The 22395-nt window shown below is 35.9% G+C and overlaps 1 protein-coding gene across 3 annotated transcripts in view; it reads left to right on the top strand.

Annotated features, from left to right (window-relative positions):
- PGM2L1 (phosphoglucomutase 2 like 1) overlaps nucleotides 1-21259 on the top strand; it is a 37861-nt gene extending 16602 nt beyond the window's left edge. Inside the window, exons 3-15 of one of the 3 annotated variants that reach the window (XR_004986121.2) lie at nucleotides 173-279; nucleotides 961-1045; nucleotides 2830-2913; nucleotides 5853-6046; nucleotides 7241-7430; nucleotides 7741-7838; nucleotides 8632-8812; nucleotides 10457-10550; nucleotides 10884-11013; nucleotides 11238-11427; nucleotides 13190-13323; nucleotides 15675-16064; nucleotides 18851-21259. Coding sequence is in view for 2 of the 3 variants with exons in the window: in XM_036426813.2 (XP_036282706.1) it covers nucleotides 173-279; nucleotides 961-1045; nucleotides 2830-2913; nucleotides 5853-6046; nucleotides 7241-7430; nucleotides 7741-7838; nucleotides 8632-8812; nucleotides 10457-10550; nucleotides 10884-11013; nucleotides 11238-11427; nucleotides 13190-13323; nucleotides 15675-15777 (1590 nt within the window). In the remaining variant the exon portion in view is untranslated. Of the gene's footprint in view, nucleotides 1-172; nucleotides 280-960; nucleotides 1046-2829; nucleotides 2914-5852; nucleotides 6047-7240; nucleotides 7431-7740; nucleotides 7839-8631; nucleotides 8813-10456; nucleotides 10551-10883; nucleotides 11014-11237; nucleotides 11428-13103; nucleotides 13324-15674 lie in introns of those variants that run through there. The other 2 variants (XM_036426813.2, XM_036426814.2) reach the window with 2 other exon arrangements.
- The last annotated feature ends 1136 nt before the right edge of the window (nucleotides 21260-22395 follow it).

Below are 22395 nucleotides of genomic sequence, written 5' to 3'. Positions count from 1 at the left end.
TCCCTTTTGAGGATTGAACGGTATTGTTTCCACATTGGTAAACATGGGCAGAAAGGCAGAAGCCAGCTTCCCAGGAGCCCATAAATTACACACTGCACATAAAAATAATAGATTTTTAAATCATAGAAAAATGCAGGCTCAGGAGCTAATGTTTTGTGTTTATCTGCTTCAGGGGATGTACAAATACTTGGAGAGATGTTTCTCAGACTTCAAGCAGAGAGGCTTTGTCGTTGGCTATGATACCCGGGGGCAAGTAACCAGCAGCTGCAGCAGCCAGAGGTACAGTGTTCGATGTCTCAGAGGTTAAAGTCGATTAGGGGGGAAAGCTCAATTTTTCCCATCAGTAACTAGATATCTGAACTAGGAAACTGTCAATAAGAAATGTGATCACATGCTAATATTTATTTTAGAGCTAAAATAGAAGCATTTCAAAGGTAAGCTTTAGCTTTTACAGAAAGGAGCAACATTTAAAAATATTTAGTGTTAGTATTTAGAACAGCATCGTGCTTATTTTATGATTTTCTGTTTTGAACAAGGCACTGGGTAGCTTATATTTTCTCATTGTAGTCCCATTTTAATAGTTTTAGGTTATTTTTACACATAGATTATCATGACATCATATGCATATTGCGTTTATTAGTCTCTTGTTGCACTTTTCTCTGTTATTTTTGCATTTTTTTAGGTTTTATTTCTGAGTAAAAGAGCCATCAAAAGATAAATGAGAAAAAAAAGAAATTAAAATGTCAGTTCTCTTTATTGTTAAGCGCCTTAAAAAAAACTCATTTATTTAACCTTTTTAAGTTAGAGCATGAAGCTTAAATAACCAGTGTTTATAGGAATTGGTTATATTAAGATGCTATCTATTCAGAATAATTATAATAGGAAATATTTATTATGGAAGTCAGATTTCTAAAAAGTATATAAGACTAAGTGAAATATTTTCTCTCTCTCTTTTTTTAGGCTTGCTAAACTTACTGCTGCAGTCTTACTGGCTAAAGATGTTCCTGTGTACCTTTTTTCAAGATACGTTCCTACACCTTTTGTAGTAAGTGTTTTATGTTATTAATCTTACAGTTTGCTGCTCTGGAAAAGACTTCTTAAGTCAACCAGGATTCAATTATTTGTCCTGCATATAGTTCTCTATTAAATGACATGAAGTGCCAAAAGAAGAACCAAAGGAAAACAGTGTTGCTCTGAATTTATTTTCATTCAACAAGCATGTGCTAAACCAAGTAAGAATTTGATCTGTAACAAACTGACAAATCTAGAGTCATGGTGAAATATTTTAATACTATTCTTTCAGAAATTGATTTATTAGACAGGCAAAAACAATTCAGGATAGCTTTGAACACACTGTTAGTATGTTTGATCCTCAGGTGAGGATTAACAAATAAATAAATACAAAGAAATAGAAAACCTGAATAAGCGTCTAACCGCAAAGGAATTAAACTGATATAATTTAAAAATCTTTTCAAATTAAATATGCCAACTCCAGGTGATTTTATAGGTCAAGTTTTACCAAATGTTTGAAGAAAAGATAATGTTTCTATAAAAGGTAACTAGTGATTTACTGGAAATATACTGAGTGGCTCAAAGAATTGAAGGAGTTGTTAAATAATTAGTGTTAATGATTTACAGAAACCATGAAGGATCCAGAAATTTAGAACATTTTTATAGGATTCTGTCACTGGGTTGCCAGTCCCAACTCTCTCAATCCCAGTGTGGTCTTCCTCTCTCACTGAAGGTGGATTTGCTCAGCTGGTATGTTTATCAGTCCCAGATTCACAGCCTTCATCAGCATAACCTTGAGTTAAAAGGCAGTCCTCCTTGTCTACCTTCAGCAGAGAGGCTTGCATTGTAAACCAGTTTCTGAATTAAATCAAGGGATAAGTTACTGTGGTCAGTACTGGACCATGTGTCCATTCCTTCATGGCCAGGAGGAAAGAAGTTGGATGTAACGGTGGAGTAGAGGAACATCCTAAAAAAAAAAAAATAAATAAAAAAAAAAAAGCGAAACCCAACTGCTAGGAATTAACATTGATAACATAGATGGTGAGTTGACCTTTATATGATATAGAGCACATGTGTCAAACACAAGGCCCGCGGGCCAAATTCGTCCCGCCAGGCCTTACAATGTGGCCCGCACCGCGCTGTCATCACTGCACTCCGCTGCGTTTCCATCACAATGACAGTTTATGACTGTTCAGTAAACCATTCGGCCCGCGATTTAGGCTGGATTTTATTAATAGATTTTGGCCCCTTCTCTGATTGAGTTCGACACCCCTAATATAGAGCCTACAAAGTATATATACAGATTTCCATTTCCCCCGCCCCAGATTTTCAAATTGAAAGGCAAGAGATCTATATTCTACCCTTGAATCTTCTCCTTTATGATTGTATAATGTTGGATAAACCTCAGTGTAAAATTATTTTGGGTTAGGTGATTTCTAAATTTACTTCCAGTTCTAACATTTTATGGTTATATTCATCACTCCTATCTCCAGAGTCTAGTGGAGTATCTGGCATATAGTAGATGCTCATTAAATATTTGTTAAATGAACAAAATAAAATAAAAAAATATACACACACACACACACACACACACACATACATACATATATAGGACTAAGTTAAATGAGACTAGGGGGGAAAGCCATTCAGCCTAACAGGTGATTATTGTTGACCTTTTAGAAATGGGCCCCACCCAATGATGGTGGAGGTTTTAGGCTATTTATATCTCGATGTCTTTTCCTGTTATTTAGTCAAAGGTATTCTAATGTCACGTGTATGAGTTGCCAGGAAATTATGCTGTTGCTGTTTTTTTTCCAGCCATATGCAGTCCAGAAGCTCAAAGCAGTTGCAGGTGTGATGATTACAGCATCTCACAACCGCAAAGAAGATAACGGATACAAGGTATACCTCGGGCTCATATTTGCTTATTTACATATCTCCTTTCTTATTTAAATATTACATGATGGGTTTATTTTCTACACTGGGGAGCAGAACTAAACATTGGGGACAGGGAGATAAAAACATCGAGGCCAACCCTCAAAGAATGTCTATCCCTATTGGCCCTTGCTACTTCTCAACATGTACTATTATAACAAAAGTCTCATCGGTCTCATTACCTCCATCTTACTGTCCTCAGTTTCCCCATTCTGTTCTGAACCCATCCTGTCTTCCATTTCAGAAATATGATCATATTGTATCTAAATGAATTGGAGTTTTCAGGAAGAGAGCCAGAGTAATAGTACTTGGACATCACTGTCCTCTCCCTCTGACCTTCTACCAGGGCTCCCCATTGGCCACAGGGTCCACTCGATGTGTCAGCCTCTGGGACAGGAAGTAGGGTGGAGAAGGGCGAAGAGTGGCCCTGGAGGGACAAACAGAAAACACACAGCACAATATGGAGCCAGTGTTTGGGGCTTCAGGGTGATGACTCCATGATCTTATACTTGCTTTTCTTCTTGTGTGGAAGGTCTTGAGGTACCCTGGGGAAAATAAAATTTAATACTAATACTACCCAGCTAAGTGGGTAGTACTACCGGTCACTGAAGCAAGATTAATTCCGTTTTGGATATATTAAGTTTGTGATATTCGGTCAGCCAGGTAGCAAGCAACGTCCTATATGCAGTTAGATATAAAGATCTGTTGCTCAGGGGAGAAATCTGAACTGAAGATGTGGATTTGGGGGTCACCATACATATTAGAGTATTTAAGTGTTTTGGAAGTTCTTTACCTTAAATGTTCAGCCATATATTGTCTCCGGGATGAGCACCCCAGAGACAATATATGGCAGAAAAGCAGGACCAGAGGGGATCTGTACAGAATATCATCTTTAAGAATTGCTGGAGGTAGGAGAAAGGCCAGAAAATTTTGGTGTCACAAAAACAAAAGGAATGAGAGAGTTGCAAGGAGGAAAAGAAAGGTCAGCTGTCAAGAGAGCTAATAACCCAGATCTTCTCTGAGTATCCGACTCCCATATCAAGCTACCTATTTGATATCCACTGGGATGTCAAGCAGACATCTCAAATTTACCACGGTGTCTCCAGAACAGAGCTCTTGATTTCCCCACAACCTGCCACATACACACCTAACTGTGTTCCTCTCAGTCTTCCCATCTCTGAAAATTGATAACACTACTCCTTCACTGCTAACATTTAATCCAGTAACAGGTTCTACACAGTCTACATCTACAGTATATGTTGAATATGTTTACTTCGGTCCATATCTTCTACATCCACCATTCCAAAGCATTCTTGTCTTCTGTCTGAACTACAGCATCCAAGCTGGTCTCTTCCCTCCTTCCATTGTTCTCCCCTGCAGCTCACAAGTGGCCAGATGATTGTTTAAATATAAACATGTCATGTTACTTTCTTCCTGAACATTTTCAGTGGCTTCTCATTCTTCAAATAAAATCCAAACTCCTTACCTTGGGGTTTACAGGACTCTGTCTCTGCCTACCTCTTCAACCTCGTTTCATTCATTCCTCTCCTGTGCTCACTGCTTTCCAGCCACACTATCTCTTCTCTGTTCCTCCTGTACCTCCAGCTTACCCAGTCCTTTCGTGCCTCTGGGGCTTTGTAATTGTTGTTTTCCTCTACTTGGATTGCTCTTCTCCAAATGTCGCAGACTGGCTTGTTTTCATCCTTCAGCATCCTGTCCAGATGTTTCTTCCTTGTAGACCTTCCAAGGTCACCTTATCTCACATAGCTTCCCTCAGTGACCTGATCTATCTTGTTTATTTCCTTCACAGAACTTATCACTATCTCTCATTATCTGCTTTTTCTTTTTTGTTCTTTTTTTAATTGATTTCAGAGAGGAAGTGAGAGGGAGAGAGAGATCATTGATCGGCTGCCTCCCACAACCGAGGCGTGTGCCCTTGACCAGAATCAAACCTGGGACCCTTAAGTCCAAAGGCCGATGCTCTATCCATTAAGACAAACCAGCCAGGGCCCTGCTTTCTTTATAATAAATTATCTGTTTGTTGACATGGTTGTTTGACACACACACACACACACCCCACCATTCCCAGTATAATAAACTTATTATTATGTGGGTGGAAGTATTTAGTCTGTTTTGATATTCATTGTTGTTGAACACATTTGTCACATAGTAAACCCTCAAAAATTTCTTTTTCTTAAAATATAAGTACAAGGTAAAAAATACAGACATTAAACAGCCTAAAAAGTTAAATAATAAATATTATCACTCCTAACCCTTTCGCCAGTACCCCTTTCAGAAGCAAATACTGTTTCCAATTTTACAATAGTTTCCTTCCAGAGATAGTCTATGTATGTGTAATCATATATGCATTTGTCGTTCCCTTACTTTTTTCACACAACAGTATGAAACAAACAGTCTTAGAGATAATTCTCTGTATCGAGCCATTGATGATTGATTGATAGATAGATAGATAGATAGATAGATAGATAGATAGAGAGATAGATTGATCTGCCTCATTGGTCTTTAAAAATCTATATAGATGAATCCTAATTTATTTGACTGGTCCTCTATTGGTGAATATTTCATTTGTTTCTGATCTACTTATAAGCAGTGCTACAATGAATGTTCTTCTACATATAATCTTTCTTCATATGTGCAAATAACTTTATATAGTCAGTATAGAATAGCAGTTAAGAGTATGGTTTGGGTTTGAAACCTACTTCTGTGATTCAGAAACTTTTTGACCTCAATATACCATCAATGTATTTTGGTATTTATTAATCTAGTCCCATGTTGACATTTTATACTTGATTAATTTGGTGTGCTTTATAAAGTCAACTATCTCTAGCTAAGAAAATATCTGGCCAATATTTCAAGTACTATAAGAGTATTTATCTGTTATCTAGGTTTATTGGGAAACAGGTGCTCAGATCACATCTCCTCATGACAAGGAAATTCTGAAATGTATAGAAGAATGTGTGGAACCCTGGAATGGTTCCTGGAATGATAATTTAGTGGACACCAGCCCACTGAAGAAAGACCCTCTGCAGGACATTTGTAGTAAATATATGGAAGACCTGAAAAAGATCTGTTTTCACAGGTACCCAAGTGGGACTATAGGATTAACAAATAAGGGAAATAAATACCTATAAAAATGTGTTGGCTGCTTATTATATTTAAAATTATAGCTAAACAGTATGTTCTTACTAGTAAAATGAAAATAACCTAAATATCCATCAACTGATGAAGAGACAAATAAAATATGATATATATCCAAACAATGAAATATTATTCAACAATAAAAGGAAATGAAATACTGATGCAAAATGCAGCATAGATATACCTTGAAAACATTATCCTAAGTGAAAGAAGCCAGTCACCAAGGATCAAGTATTGTATGATTCCATGTATATGAAATGTCCAGAGTAGGCAAATCTCAATCTATTGAGACAGAAACAGACAGAAAATACATTAGTGGTTACCTATGGCTGGGAGGAATGGGAGGGTTAGAATATGGCAGCTATGGGGTATACAGATTCTTTTGAGCGTAATGAGAATGTTCTAAAATTGATTATGATAATGGTTGAAAAACTGAATATAGTGAAAGCCATTGAATTGTACACATTAAATGGAAGCATTGTATGTTAATTAACTCTCAGTAAAGTCATTTAAAAAGTTTAGCTAAATATATGTATTCTCTCTGTATAAGATTAGGGAATTTTCTCTAAAAATTTATTTTTCCTTGTCTATGTCCATAACTATTTTATAAATAGCTAACACATTGCTAGAAAGCATCCTGGCTTGCTGAGTAGATTTTCCCTATTCTACAAAACAGATTTTAGCTATCTGTATAGCTTGTTTTAATTATATCCCAAGTAATGAGCTTTATTTATTTATTTTTTTAAAATCAATCTTTATTGTTCATATTATTACAAAGGTTCCTCATTTCTTCCCCCCTCCACCAGGTTCCCACCCCACCCTCTACCCCCTCCCCATCCCCCATTGTCCTCATCCATAGGTGCACAATTTATGTTCAGTCTCTTCCTCCCTCCCTTTCCCCGATAGTAAATCCCTTTTCAGATAGTAAATCAGTTACTTAGCATTTTCTCATATCAATAATACCTCCACATGCCCAGTGATACACTTCACACAAAAGACATTTCCAAATAGGTCAACCAGCCTCATTGAGGCCCCACCCAAGGCACTCACAGATCAACACCCCAGCGCTATACTAACTCAACACATCCAGATCCAAGTAATGAGCTTTAGATTGATTGATGACTTTTCTTTACAGGGAATTAAACTCAAAGACCACCTTGAAATTTGTACATTCATCTTTTCATGGGGTTGGACATGACTATGTGCAGAAGGCTTTTCAAGTGTTTGGTTTTAAGCCTCCGATTCCAGTGCCAGAACAAAAAGATCCTGACCCAGACTTTTCTACTGTTAAATGTCCAAATCCTGAAGAGGGGGAATCCGTGCTGGTATCTTTCTTTTATTTTTAAATTATTATTAGTGTATTAAACTTAATCAAATAGAACTCATTGACAATTCAAAGATTATTTTCAAAAGCAGAAACCACTTTAGTTTACATCTTTTAAATTATATGGGAGCCATATATTCTGTTTTGTTTGAGATCCCTATGGTAGATATCCCTACTTCCAGGCTTATTTTAAATTTAGCTGAACTGTATTCCTTCTAAAATTCCTATCATTGGCATAGTGCCTACATTTAGGGATATTAACATTGAGTTGAATGTCTTTAATACAATCCAGCCTTTTTGGTCACTTATAGGAACTCTCTTTGAGACTGGCAGAGAAAGAAAATGCCCGGGTAGTGGTTGCCACAGACCCTGACGCAGACCGACTGGCAGTGGCAGAGCTTCAGGAAAAGTCAGTAGAACCTGTTATTTGATTAAAAGCTTAAATTTTGATGAAATTTTTATTTTATTTTAGTCAAATAGTCTTGTTGGAAATAATTTTTAAAATAAGAAAATACATCTCCTGTAAGCCCATGATCTAGAAATAACCACCTAGGTTGATATTTTCATATTTTCTTTCTGCATTTTTTTCTACTCAAATATTTAAGATATATTTGATTTTACAAAATTGTGACCATACTGTATAGGATGGGCCAAAAGCAGATTTATAGTTGAAAGTACGAAAAACAGGTTATTCTTGTATTATTTATTAATGATTGTATTATTTTCCATACGAACAACTGTAAACCTACTTTTACCCCACCATGCATATTTATGTAGATTATTTTCTATTTAATATCATACTGTGAGCATTTTCCCCTATCCTTAATTATTGTTTAAAATATTAAACTTTAAAATGGCATAATATCACGACAGATTGCTTATCAATGTGATCATTTCCTAATCTTGGTCCTTTGAGTTGCTATGTATTTTTGATATAATGTTGTGACAACTGTCTTGATGTAGAAAGGACATTATATTAACTTTCTTCCAATTAAATAGGATATTAAAAGTAACAATTTTCCAAAAGACATTGCTACCATTTCTACTCTAAGCTCACCCCTGGTCAGTTAGAAAAGTAATCGTAAATGTTTTCTCAAAGAGTCCATTCCATAGTGTTTGAATTGGTGATTTGTAGGTCTTGGGGGTCGAGAAGCTTTAATGAGAAGTTATAAAGTTCCTGATGAGTTTTTTTCTCTCTGCAGTGGTCACTGGAAAGTTTTCTCAGGAAACGAGTTGGCAGCTCTGTTTGGGTGGTGGATGTTTGATTGCTGGAAGAAAAGTAAATCAGGAAATGCTGATGTGAAGAACATTTATATGTTAGCCACCACAGTCTCTTCCAAAATTTTGAAGGCAATTGCACTTAAAGAAGGATTTCACTTTGAAGTAAGAATAGATAATACCTGTGTGCCTCTTTTCTAAACCTGTTTCTATACATTAAAGCCATCTCCCCACAAAAACTGACTTATCAATTTCATTTATGATTCCCACTTCTTCTCTAATTTTGTTAACATTAAATCTTTCTGATAGCTTAGACTGTTGAGCCAAATTCACCTAGTGTGTGAATTTCTGAAACACAGATTAGTTGTTCTTTAAAAATTGCATTAATGCTTATTGTTCCATACAGTAATATCTGGTTTCCATATGGAGAAAAATCTGGCTCCTGACTTCATCAATAACACAAACTTCATTCCAAAAAATTGTAGGTGTCCGGAACCACTTATGTAGGCTCTTCAAGTTCAGTCTTAAGAAACTTAAGTAGTCTTCGAAATTGCAAATTAAGACCCAGAGATTCTACATCCAAAAAAGAATGATGCCACTCTCCCAACACAGATCACGAACCTTTGTGAACCTCAGGCAGTTAACCTGACTGAGCTGACTGCTCCTGGGGCTAAGGTCAATGAAGTTGCTCTTCCTCTGCCATCTTTGCCCAGTATCAGTGAAAATGTCCCCTTTGTGCATCTTTCTTGAGCCACAGTCGAGCTACAGGTCAAAAGAAAATTGTATTTAATAAATTAGAGCTTTTAAACTCAGGCTTTCTAAAATACAAATAGCAAAATAGAAGAAAGTGAAATTTTATGTAAGCCTAAGATTCTCAATTACAAGTAATGTTAACATTTTTATCATTTATGGCAAGAAAAATGCATAATGAGCACAAAAGAGGGGGGAAAATGATTCTAAAGACCAATATCATAAATGCACTTCCTTGTTTTTGTTGTTGGGAATAGGGGGGACAGATGATTTTGGCTTTTACATTACGCTACGGTATTTTCCAGGGAGGCGGAAGAGAGGTGAAGGAGGAATCTTAAGTTGGTGATACTGAGCTCTCGAGTCGCTGTGTATCACATGCTCTTTCTGTTGACTCTAAAACAGTTCATGTCTATGAAGGGAACAATAGCTCATCAGAGGAAAAGTCCTCAAATCTAATTACCAAAGAAGGACTTGGTGTTATGGTAAAGAACACTTGGTTCAGGCATATGTTGTGATAATATTGAAGGTGCATTCTTAAAAAGCTTTATGGCCTTCTATAACTCCAAGGGAATAAATCACAACCTCATAAGTACTCTTCCTCTAGTGCTTATCATACAGCTCACAGGACAGTTTCTGAGAAGCACTGCAATCGAATCCTGCCTCCATCTCTTATAGGCAGCATAATGTTGGGCAAATTTACTCAACTTCTGAGCCTATTTCAGCAACAGGGTTTTTGTGAGCCTTAAAAAGAGTGATGAAAAGCACTTGTTAATAATAGGTGGTCATAATACGTTACTTTGTGACTGTGTCACCACTTGTAAATATCAGATTATATTTGGTGTAAATCACCTATTTTGATAAATAGTAGGTCACCAGTTGGGGCAGTGCATGTGTCCGGGCACTTTATGACTTCATGTTTACCACCATGTACATCGTTATGGGCCAAAAGCCCTAACAGAGGATCTCTGTGAGTGTTACACAGTGCATTTCAGACCTGCTTTTCTCTAATATGTGTTATGAGAGCGTCACATAACAAGAGTGGCCTCCTCTGCATTTCAGGAAACATTACCAGGTTTTAAATGGATTGGAAGTAGGATAAAAGACCTCCTGGAAAGTGGGAAAGAAGTCCTTTTTGCATTTGAAGAGTCTATTGGTATGTAGTAAATATTAAAACCTTTGACATTTGAATGAGGGTATCTTTTTTTTAATGTAGTGATTGGATAGAGAGGAATTTTTGTCTTCTAGTTTTGTATTCTGAGTTGTGGTAAAAACCAAAGAGCATTCAGAAATGTGTAGGTATATTTCTCATCAGAAAAAAAAAAAAAAAAAAAAAAAAAAAAAAAAAAAAAAGACCCTTGAAGATCCCCTAAATAACTTCCATATCAATGAACTAGGATTTAAGTTCATTGGTCCTCCTGAAGAAATGTAAAATCAATGAACTTATTTCAGGCTTAATTTAAAGATTTTTTTTTTTTTTAATTCTCAGGTTTTCTATGTGGAACTTCAGTTTTGGATAAAGATGGGGTGAGTGCAGCCGCTGTTGTTGCTGAGATGGCAACTTACCTGGAAACCATGAATTTAACATTGAAACAGCAACTGGTTAAGGTTTATGAAAAGTAAGTCCTACTATTATGAATTGCACGTGCTAAATTTTTCTTTGTCTTACTTCCAGCTAAACTTGTTTTCGAGAAATAGTCAATCCTTTTTTAAAAGGACTAAAATTGTCTGAGCTAAGGGCTGCCACTTTCTACATAATACTATGATTAGGTTATCTTTAATATATACTTTTCTAAAGAGTTACCTGAAAGCTGATTTTAACACTTTAAATCTTTGTGTGCAGGTATGGTTATCATATTTCAAAAACTTCATATTTCTTGTGTTATGATCCAAATACCATCAAACGTATATTTGAAAGGCTTCGCAATTTTGATTCTCCAAAAGAATATCCAAAATTTTGTGGGACATTTGCTATATTGCATACTCGAGACGTTACCACTGGATATGACAGCAGCCAGCCTAATAAGAAATCAGTAAGTACCTTTACACACACACACACACACACACACACACACACACACACAAAACAGTTTTTAACTACATACTAGGACAAAAGAGAGGAAGTTCAAGCCAGTTAGTTTCCTGAAACTAGGATCCATTGCTTTGCCGCAGAGCTGTTCTAAGTCCACTAACTGGCTCTCTGACTCCGATCCTGTCTTATCAATCCCCAAGTGTAGGCTGCCCTCTGGCCTGGAGAAGTGAGAACAAGAAGGAGAAAGGCAGAGAGAAAGGGAGGGAGGAAGAGGGAGACTGTGTGATGATGCTAAATAAATAATGTTGAAAATGAAGTCCAAAAGCCTATAATTTCAAAGCTACCCATCTTTCTAGTTGTAATCTCCTCTTTTCAACTTTATTCCATATACCTCCAGCCAAATAGAACAACTTATAGTTCCTTGCATATATTCTTCTTTAAAAAATGTATCTATTTTTGCTGAAGCTAGTTCTTCCTTCTACCTTTTCTTCCTATTGTTCAGGTCCACACCTTAGCCATATTCAAGACTTAAGGCAAATGTCACCTCCTCATAGTCCCCTCCCTCTCCCATAAGCAGATATCTTTCTCCTGAGGTTTCATTGCATATTGTGCCTTCCTCTTGTCATTCATCACTCTCTGCTTTATGTTAGCCGTGTTGTATGTGGCAGATCCATTGCTGATGTCCCTTTATGCCTCTCAATGTCCTGCCTACATGGTAGGTGCCCAACAAATATTTGCTGATCATCTTTAGTTACTGTTGTTGTTGTTAGCCTAAGTTTTCATTTATAGTGTTGTGATGTTGACTCAAGATCCTGGGGGCCTGATATATTTGGGAAAACCTGTAGCTTCTTCTCCTACCCATATTCTCTCTGTGTGTATACATTCAGCCACAAATATTGGTCCCCAGTCATTGGCATTGGGTGCATATGCACATCTGTGTGTATCTATTTTTGTGTCTTTGTAAATTACTTAACCAATTTTTTTTTTTGCCTCTTTTTATTTTTCTATTGTTGCTATGCTTATCGTAGTCCTTGTCTTTTGCTTTTTTTCCTCTTGACTCCCTTTAAAGCAGCGGTCCCACTGTCAACCCCCATAGCTCCTTTAAGATGCCTTCACAGACCAGTCTGTGGTGTAGGAAGAGGAACCGTGTTAACCTGTATATTTACTGTCAATAAAGCTTTGGTTCTTTTTGCTTTTTTAATTTTGAAGTAAAAATATTAAAAATATTAATTTTTGAACCCCAGTGAATTGTTTTGCCTGTCCTCCAGGATATGTGCACTCTGCTTTGGTGAATTAATAAACTTTGCAAATGTAGAGGCAGTTTGGACTTTGATACAGGTAGACCTGGCTTCACCTTCTTGCTCTTAGCTGGTGACCTTGAGCGGTCGTTTACCCTGAGGCTTGCCCATAAGTTGGCAGTAATGCTTGCTTTGCGGGATTATTGTTGGGGTCCAGAGACCATGTATGGAAGGAAAGGTGTATAACCCAATGACTATTATAAATGTTCAGCAAGTGGTATATTTGTAAATTATGTATGTAATATTTTTTGTATTTTAAAATTCTTTAAAATTTTTCATTTTTAATTGTGGTAAACAATTAAAACATAAACTTTATCAACTTAGCCATTTTTAAGCCATACAGTTCAGCATTGTTAACTACTCTCACATTGTTGTGTAGATCTCCAGAACTTTTCCATCTTGCTAACCTGAAACTCTATACCCACAAAGCAAGTGCAATTAAGCTGTTGTTACAATTGTGCATAGGTGTTGCCTGTGAGTAAAAACAGCCAGATGATCACATTCACTTTTCAAAATGGTTGTGTTGCTACGCTTCGGACCAGTGGGACAGAACCAAAGATAAAGTATTATGCTGAGATGTGCGCATCACCTGACCAGAGGTGAGAATTGACTTTTTAAATATATTTGTAAAAGCTTTATCGAGATGTAATTCACATATCAAAGAGTTTGCCCACTAAAGTATATCATTCAGTAGTTGTGTATCCAGAGTTGTGCCAACATCACTACAATAAATTTTAGGCCATTTTCATCACCTCAGAGGGAAGCCCCACACCCATTAGCAGTCGCTTCCCATTCCCCTGTCCGCCAGCCCTCGGCAACCACCAATCTACTACTTCCCATTAGGGATTTGCTACCTATTCTGAACATTTCATAGACATGGAATTATACAATATGTGGTTCTTTGTGGCTGGCATCTTTTACTTAGCATGATGGTTTTAAGTTTTGGGTGGTGGTGTTTTTTTATCATTTCAGAGAGGAAGGGAGAGGGAGATAGAGACAGAAACATCAATGATGGGAAAGAATCATTGATCGGCTGCCTCCTGCATGCCCCACACTGGGGATTGAGCCCTCAAACCTAGCTTGTGCCCTGACTAGGAATCAAACAGTGACCTCCTGGTTCATAGGTCAATGCTCAGTCACTGAGCAATATCGGTCAGGCAGCATAATGTGTTTTTGTTTTTGTTTTTTGAGGTTATATATCATTGTGGTGGGGTGTTTTTTTTTTGTGTTTTTTTTTTTTTTAGCATAATGTTTTTAAGCATAATCTATGTTGTAACATGAATCAGTACTTTCTTTTTGTTTGTCTTCATGGTTCAATAATATTTCATTGTATGGATCACATTTTTAAAAATATATATTTTATTGATTTTTTTACAGAGAGGAAGGGAGAGGGATAGAAAGTTAGAAACATCGATCAGCTGCTTCCTTCACACTCCCCACTGGGGATGTGCCCGCAACCCAGGTACATGCCCTTGACTGGAATCGAACCCAGGACCCTTGAGTCCACATTGAGCCAAACCAGTTTTGGCTGGATCACATTTTTTAACCTATTTATCAGATGATAGATGTTTAGACTAATATGAATAATGATGCTACAAATGCTTGCATACAGGTTTTTATGTGAGCATAGGTTTTCATTTCTCTTGGGTATGTAGGTATGTAGAATTGCTGGGTCATATGGTAATTATATATTTAATCTTTTGAGAATCTTCTGGACAATTTTCCAAAGCAGCAATACCATTTGGGAATTGAATTTTTAAATTTTGGTGAATTTATATTCCTAGATAGGCTCTCTGAGCTTTAATAGTAAATATTTAAAAAATCAACAAATAATTTGTTTATTGCCAAATATTCATTTGTTGAATCTAATATGATTTTATTTAACCTGCCCAATTTATTTCCTTTTAAGAGTGTGTGAATAAATAACTTTAATAAACATATTCGAAGGCTATTTAAACTTATTAAAAGTAGTACCTTCTATAGTGTTGACATAGATCAATATATTTTGGGGAAGATTTTTTTGGAACTGACTCCAAGGTACATTATTTAGTATTTCCCTAAATCTTTGTGTTTCCTTTAGTGGTGAGGGTGTGGAGTGGTGGTGGAGAGAGCAGAGTTTAAAGTAAACCAAATTGAGTAATGCTACATTTTTATAAAAATGAAGGATGTCCCTGCCGGTGAGGCTCAGTGAGTGGTTGTGTGTTGACCCATGAACCAGGAGGTCACAGTTCGATTCCTGATCAGGGCACGTACCTGACTTATGGCCTCAGTCCCCAGGGTAGGGCATGCAGGAGGCAGCTGATCAATGATTCTCTCTCATTGTTAATGTTTCTGTTTCTCTCTCCCTTCTCTCTGAAATCAATAAAATATATTTTTTAAAAAGGTGTATAAAAATGAAGGATGATTATTAAAATAACAAAAACTGGTTTGTTGAGTAGTGGGTAAAATAACTGAAGGCAGTTTACAAGAGGCTTTTCTGGGAACAGCTCTTCAGGTGATGACTTTGCGGGATATACTTATAAATGTACATTTAGTTTTCAGACATCTCATTCTCATAGTAACACCTCCTTCTGCTGCCGGAAAGACAGCTTCCCATAGTGTTTGTACAGGTTATTCTTCAGAGTGTTTCAGGAAGTTATTTCTCTTAATACTCAGTCTTGGTGTTCTAAGCCGTTAAGTTGCCTCCCCTAGGAGGTATATTATAACTCATCCATGTCCCATGTCCCAAGGGTCTCCTCTTAATGCAGTTTAACCTCAGTTTGATATTTCTTGGGTGTGATTCCCGCTCCACCCCCCTTGGTCTTGTTTTAGTTTAAATGAGTAAATTTCTCTTTTCTTTACCAATTGTTTAATCATTCCATCAGGCATATGCCTTCTTAAATTGTTATAACAATTAAAATGTTAAGGCTGTGAAGTTCATGAAATTCAAACTCTTCGTTTTTTTCCTCAGTGACACTGCCTTACTAGAAGAGGAACTGAAGAAACTCATTGACGCTTTGATAGAGAATTTTCTGGAGCCCAGCAAAAATGGGCTGATCTGGCGTTCTGTGTAGTGGACATTCGTACATCATTACCCTGCGCTGTCACATGGCACAGGGCAGCCAGGAGCTTCAGGAGTCGAACTTGTGTTAGCATTCCCTCTCTGTCTCATCTGGCCAAGTATCCTAGCCCTTTTATTTTCTCTATTTGGTTGGCTGACTAAACAAACTATGTAACTTTGATATGACGTAGTCTGGAGAAAATGATTCAAATAGTTTCATAATCTTGAACAAAAGTCATTACGTTAAAAGTATTATTGTAACTTGTCATTCTTCCTTGAACAGAAACAAAATGTGCAAAAGTGAGTTTTCTTATTAAAGTGTGATTAAGTAAGCTTAGTTCCATATTCTTGTAATTGTGTATAGCATGTGTTGTTGTTTTTTAAATAGGCAGATAAATGTTGTATAATTATCGAGTTAAGAAATTTGTTTCATAAAATTGGCAAGAAAACAGCACTACTCTCAGAATATTGTGGAAAAGTATCACGTTACTTCATAGGTATTGACTTACAAATTAGACCACTTGAGATAGATAGGGTAGTTAGCATTCCTAGCTTAGCACAGATGTTACAAATGTGGTGGAGTCCAGCTCTTCCGTTTCAGGTGCTGCTGGTGCAGTGTAAATTTATTGTATGTATGTAAAATCCCACGTTTATCCAACATAGACAATAGTGGCAATATTCCAGAAGCTTGGTTCTTGTCAAATTTCTCAGTGCCTTCTCAGGGTATGGATTGAATTGAAACAGTGTTCCTGCATTGAATATAATTTAATTCATTAATTTTCAGGCAGTTCAGGAAAATCTTTCAAACTATATAGGTGCATTCCCTCTATATTAAATAGGTTTGCTGACTTTAAAATCTTACAAATGTATATAAAATGATTAATACAAGCAGACTCCATGTAACTGTAGTTAAAAGCATCTTTGTGTTAGAATTGTTAGTTATCACAGCCTTTGAGCCAAGAAAAAGATCTGTACTGAGAAAAGAGCTCTGAATTCATTTAAAAGTCTAACATTTGGATTACATATTTATAAGTAGATTTATTCCTTTATCAGATGAAGTAATATCAATTTTGCTAGGAAATAAAACATTCAGATTTTAGGTATTATGAAACACTAAAACTACATATTTTCAAACTAACGTCCAGTTTATCCTAACATCTTTCTGGCTTCTATACAATTTCTTATCACAAGGATAACTATCTTTTCTAGTGTGGAAAAAAAATTGGAAGGTCACTGGTTGATTCTGCAGTTTTCTAAAGAGACAGGGGAGAGGCTCAGTGTAATCCTTTTAAAAAGTGTATCCTGTTATATGTAGCTCACAGAGTACTTACACATGTGGTATAGATAAGAAGTAACAATTACAAGGTCTTGGATGTAACCATCTAAACAAATTGCCTATGGAAGATAACTGTTGTTAAAGAATTTATTTCCTAAAAATAATGACATAAATTTGAACTGATTAAAGTACAATACTTACCAAGCCATGGTTTGGTTTGTTGTAGCTATTGGCTAATATTTGGTTGAACTTATATAACCAAAATGTAATTTTCAAATTATTGTATTGCCACTATTGTTAATGTATTCCTTTCTTAGTTTTGTACAGCTGGATCTTTTATGACTGTAGATAATAGACAGCTAGCTAAATGTAGAGGACCATGTTTCTAAATGAGTTTGTCTTCAATGGCTTCTTCATACTGAAGAAGTATGTAGAATTTTTTGCTTTATGTACTTTTAGGAATGCAGATATTAATTTAGGAAATGGCCTATATTATACAAAGTGGTATGAACAATGCTATATATATATATATATATGGAAAATGTGTATATTTGGTTTCAGTGTCTGTTTTTCATTGACTGAAAAACAAAGTGGAGCTAAAATGATAGAATAACCCATTTACAATCTCTAAAGCCATGTTATGATTGTCATTCTGTTGTAGAGAGAACAGTTCTATATTAGCGCTTTAATGTAATGCAACATTTAAGTCATCTTAAGGTGAAAAGTTATTAACGTTTGGATTCTTAACTCAAAAATTTAAAAATCCAGAGTTAAAGTTAATGAAAATTTGCAAGTGTTCCCAAAGTGCATAAATTGAGGAAATTATTTGATTCTAACTAAATTCTCAAGTCTGTTTGAGTGTGATAGTTAGCATGAACTTGACATAGTGGGCATACACTTGCCTAACAGGGTAAATTCAGTAGTCCCAGCCAACCAGGTCAGACAGAAGTGCTGACCAATAGGTCTCAACTTTGGTCTCTGTATTGTTTGTCTTTTTCTTTATAAACAATATCATGGAAATGAATGCATCCCCACTGAGTGTGCAGATCAAAACTGGGATTTTCTAGAAAACTAGGGAAAGGAAAGAATTAGTAGGGCAAGATTAAAGCATAGGTTGGGAATAAGCAGTAGAAATAAGCAAACAATACAAAGGTCAATAAGGTAGCACAGGAAATGCTTTTTGTCAAGGGCAAACTTACCATCCTAAAAACCGGGATAAATGGACTGTGGGCAAGTTGTTTAATTGTGTTTATTTGTTGTGACGATGAATGAGGTATGAACCTTTGTTTTCTATTATTGGTGACCACTAAAGGGGCCATGTTTTAAGACATGAGAAAAAGTACCCCTCTTACTGACTCAGTTTCTGAGAGGAGGCTGTTTCTTAGGATCATATGGGAACTGGGGAGGAGATACAGCAGAAATGAAAAGGAATAAAATATAGATTGGAAAATAAGACCTCTGAGAAAAAGTAACAAAATAATAAGAGCATTTAATTCTGGAGAGGAGAAAGCTGTTGAGATAGTTTAATGAGTCATAAGTTATTGAGTCTTTTATTGTCTGACTTAAATTAGGAAGGAATATAACAAACTGTCCTCCATCTCCAGGAAGCATAAAATAGGAGGGAATAGGGGTCTTTAAGAAAAAAGAACAAAAAGACAACATGAATAGTTTAAGATTTAACATCTTGGGCAGGAATCATTATGAAGCCTTTGACTTGATTTTGATTTTTAAGAGAAAAACTTAAATGTTATAGGACATGCAAAATGGTTTTTGCAGGTTAAACCTTTTTTTTTTTTTTTTTTTAACTCAGGTTGGAACAAAGATGTCATAAAGAGTACTGAAAGTAACTTTTGAATTTCACTCCATATCTGTAAGAATTTAGTTCATAAGATAAATGTATTGAGTAGTAGATGCATGAGTGCAGTGAAAAAGACTTTCTGAGATATTTTTAATTTAATCTGGCAAATCAAGTGAGACTTAAACGCAATTTTGTTCATCTTGAAGAATGTTCTAGCGTTATAGGGTATTTGAGGGGTTTGTTTTAAGTTTACAGTATTGTTATTTGGATGTAACTTTAGCAGAGAGTTTCTAAGAGATTGGACACTTTGGGATATCTTTATGTAGGAAATAGAACTTCTGTTTAAGCAGATTGCTTCTGGAATTGATGCAATAAAGGTATAAGCTGGAGTTTAATGGAGAAATTGTTCTATGAGCTGCTGCTATTGGTATTTCTTTCAGATCTTTTCTGTTGTTCATGATTCTGCTTGGATAAATTTAATATTATGCCTTTTTTTCTCTACCTCCCTCTTTCCTCCCACATTATGTTACTGTGAAATGCTACTGCCCTGTTACCTCACTGATAAGAAATCTTTAACTGTATCTTTCAGAATGCTTTAAACGTATTCATAAACTAAGTTGGTAGTTTATTTTTGAGTATTTTGTTATTGTGAGAAGACATTGTAAGAAGTAATTTTAAAGCTATTTCATAACTTTTTGTGGTCTACCTGGATACTATACATTAAATTATTATGACTTTTTATAATTCACTTGTTTTCTGAGATTGCTCTAGAAAACTGATGAGGAAAGAGTCATACTAACCAAAATGACTCTAGTCATTATTTTCAGTTTCCTTGTATTTTGGGTATCCAAAGCACAAGATTTGAGGAAATTATTGTTAAATATTTATGTCTCAAAGCCTCTTACCATAAACCATAAGGAGTCCAAGTAGAAAAAAGAGAGTCTGTCCTTGTCTCAGGACACAGCATGACTTTAGTTCTAGTTGGAAACAAAGTTAGTGTTGACCATTGGTTACCTTAAGATATTCATCATACTGTTAGATTCATTAAGCCATCTTTTCCCTTTATTCATTAAAGACTCTGTACTTAAAAAAGAGAACATACAAGAATGGGTAAATCGACCAAGGGCAAAGTGACCGAGCTAAAGTTTGCTTCTCAGATCTTCCCATCAGCATGACCCTAAAACAGAATGTGCAGGGGAAGGGGTCTGAGAGCAAAATCAGAAGCAGCCTACCTCCCATGAAATTCATGTTCTGTCTCAGAAATGTAAGCGGATTTTGCATTCTCCATAATAAAACTGTGTTGATATAAAAATGATCCCTTCAGTCATCACCAAAACTGAAGATTGGAGCGCCGTGTTTATCATGTGGCCTCTCAGTTTTCTCCTCCAAAAGCCCCTCCAACTGCCGCATATGCCTGGGCATACACCCAGACTCTGGTGTGGGAAATATAAACAGAGAACATAGATCGGATATTTCCTGCCCTTCAGTAGCTGAGCTTTGAAAGTATTGATGACAAGTGAAACTGACCTGGAACAGTTATGTTACCAATGAACCTTATAATATAATTAGAGGTATTGGCCACTTAGTTCTCTTTAATTTATTGGCCTTCCTTGACTACGATCTTTCTTGACTATCAGCTCCATTTATTACTTTTCGTATCCACACCACCTAGAATATAGTACCTGTTACAGAGTGCTTAATTGGTGATAATAGTAATTAAGGGATTTTATTTTAAAGAAGCAAATAGTTTGATAAACAATAAACATATTAATTCTCACCACTAAAATTTATAAGTAATGTTTATTAAGCACATACATCCTTAAATACTCAGTTTCTTTGGGAAAAAGCAGAGCATATTCCTATTTGGAAATTGCACATAAGACCTAGTATTTTATATTCACAGTAAGGTATTGGCCAAGAAAGCTAAGAAAGTATTTATGTAATGTCACTAATACAAGTGCCATTTTGAGCCTGCTAGTGCTACCGTCCAAGTGAGTCACAACGAATTTGGTATTATTTGGTATATTTTTGTTCAGCGTTATGATTCAGCATAATTCTGATAAGAGCCACTCTCGAGTCCACATCTATATATGGTGAGGCCTTCTTGTTTGGGGCTAAAATAAACTCTTTGTGTACATCATTGACTAAAATAAACTCTTTGTGACATCTATGCCAGATAAAATGTGTACAGTTAAAAATGAATCGTTTTTCTGACTGTGTAGCAGTTCAAAATGATGCTCTTGTTTTAACAGTTTCTGTCGATATCTTTCCATTTCCGCTCTCCCCCCAACCCCAAAAAAAAAAACACACCAGGGTGTTAAATACTGAGAATTTGCACTTTAAGTATTTGTGTTGTGGATTTCTTGTGGTTTCAGCCAAATGAAGTATTGTCAGAAATAAACAACTTTTTATAAGCATGAATTTCTGTGTAATTTTTATATCTTAGATACTAGGACTGTGTAGTTCATCAAGTTTGGTATCCACACTGAATACATTTTTTAAAATATGTGTGACACATCCTAGAATCTACTTTGAGCCTACATAAATATTCTAGCTCATTATCCAATAAATATTTCTTGATTGGTTTATCAGAAGTCCCAGAAAAAAAATTAATATTAATATTAAAGTTTTGTCCATGTTATTTTTCTCTTTCTGTCCTTCAGTTGACCTCATTTGTCCATGTTGTTAGCATGTGCTAATTAATATTGTTCATAGCACATGAGCAAGTGAACAAATAAATTATTAATTTGTCTCCATGGTCTCCATGAGTATAGCTTTTTTACTACTTTAATACTGCCTACAACCAAGCCCAGTAGGTGCCCAGTAAAAACAGGGTGTCCCAAAAAATGTGTACACACATTGAATGGTTATAAAGTCAGTGTTCATTTTCAAAATTAAATGAGTCTACAGAAATAAATTTTTTTTTGTCAGTGCCTGTTTTCAAACTAATGATTGTTCTGGATTGGGCACTGCTGATAACACCAAGCAATGGAATTGCAAACATCAAGAATCATTTCGTTTGGTGTTTGTGCACCCTCAATTCATCAACTATCCCTGTTTTTGTACCATAAACTTTATCTCTTATGTGTCCCCATAAAAAGTGTAGTGGCACTTGAGGATAAATTTTCTTCGTTCAAAGCTTAGTCAGGTTTCACCCATTTATTATTTCAAATCAGTTAAACCTGAAAAGGAGTGAAAATTGAGTTATCAGCTGTTAAAGTGTGTGTACATTTTAGGGACACCTTATATTTATTGAATAAATGAATTCATGTTTCTGCCTGTGGAAGAAAAACACTAAATTATTGATTCTGCACATGCACAGAGCTGCACATGATGAGAAATATGCAGTAGTGACAGTACCAGCTTTAAGATTTGTAAACCCATTAACATATCAGCAGGGCATGGCCTACGTCTTGCTGCCTCAGGGTCATCTTACCCTCTTTATGCTGAAATTCACAAAGTTCAAAAAGTTCAGCATTTTCTCCCAGCCTTTTCTTAGTGGCTTCGTGTCTTGAAGTCTCCAACTCATCTTTCAATTCTCCTGGATGTGTGCTAGT

Source organism: Pipistrellus kuhlii, unplaced genomic scaffold (assembly GCF_014108245.1).
Source record: "Pipistrellus kuhlii isolate mPipKuh1 unplaced genomic scaffold, mPipKuh1.p scaffold_m20_p_9, whole genome shotgun sequence".
Taxonomy (NCBI): domain Eukaryota; kingdom Metazoa; phylum Chordata; class Mammalia; order Chiroptera; family Vespertilionidae; genus Pipistrellus; species Pipistrellus kuhlii.
This window is presented reverse-complemented; position numbering and strand designations above follow the sequence as displayed.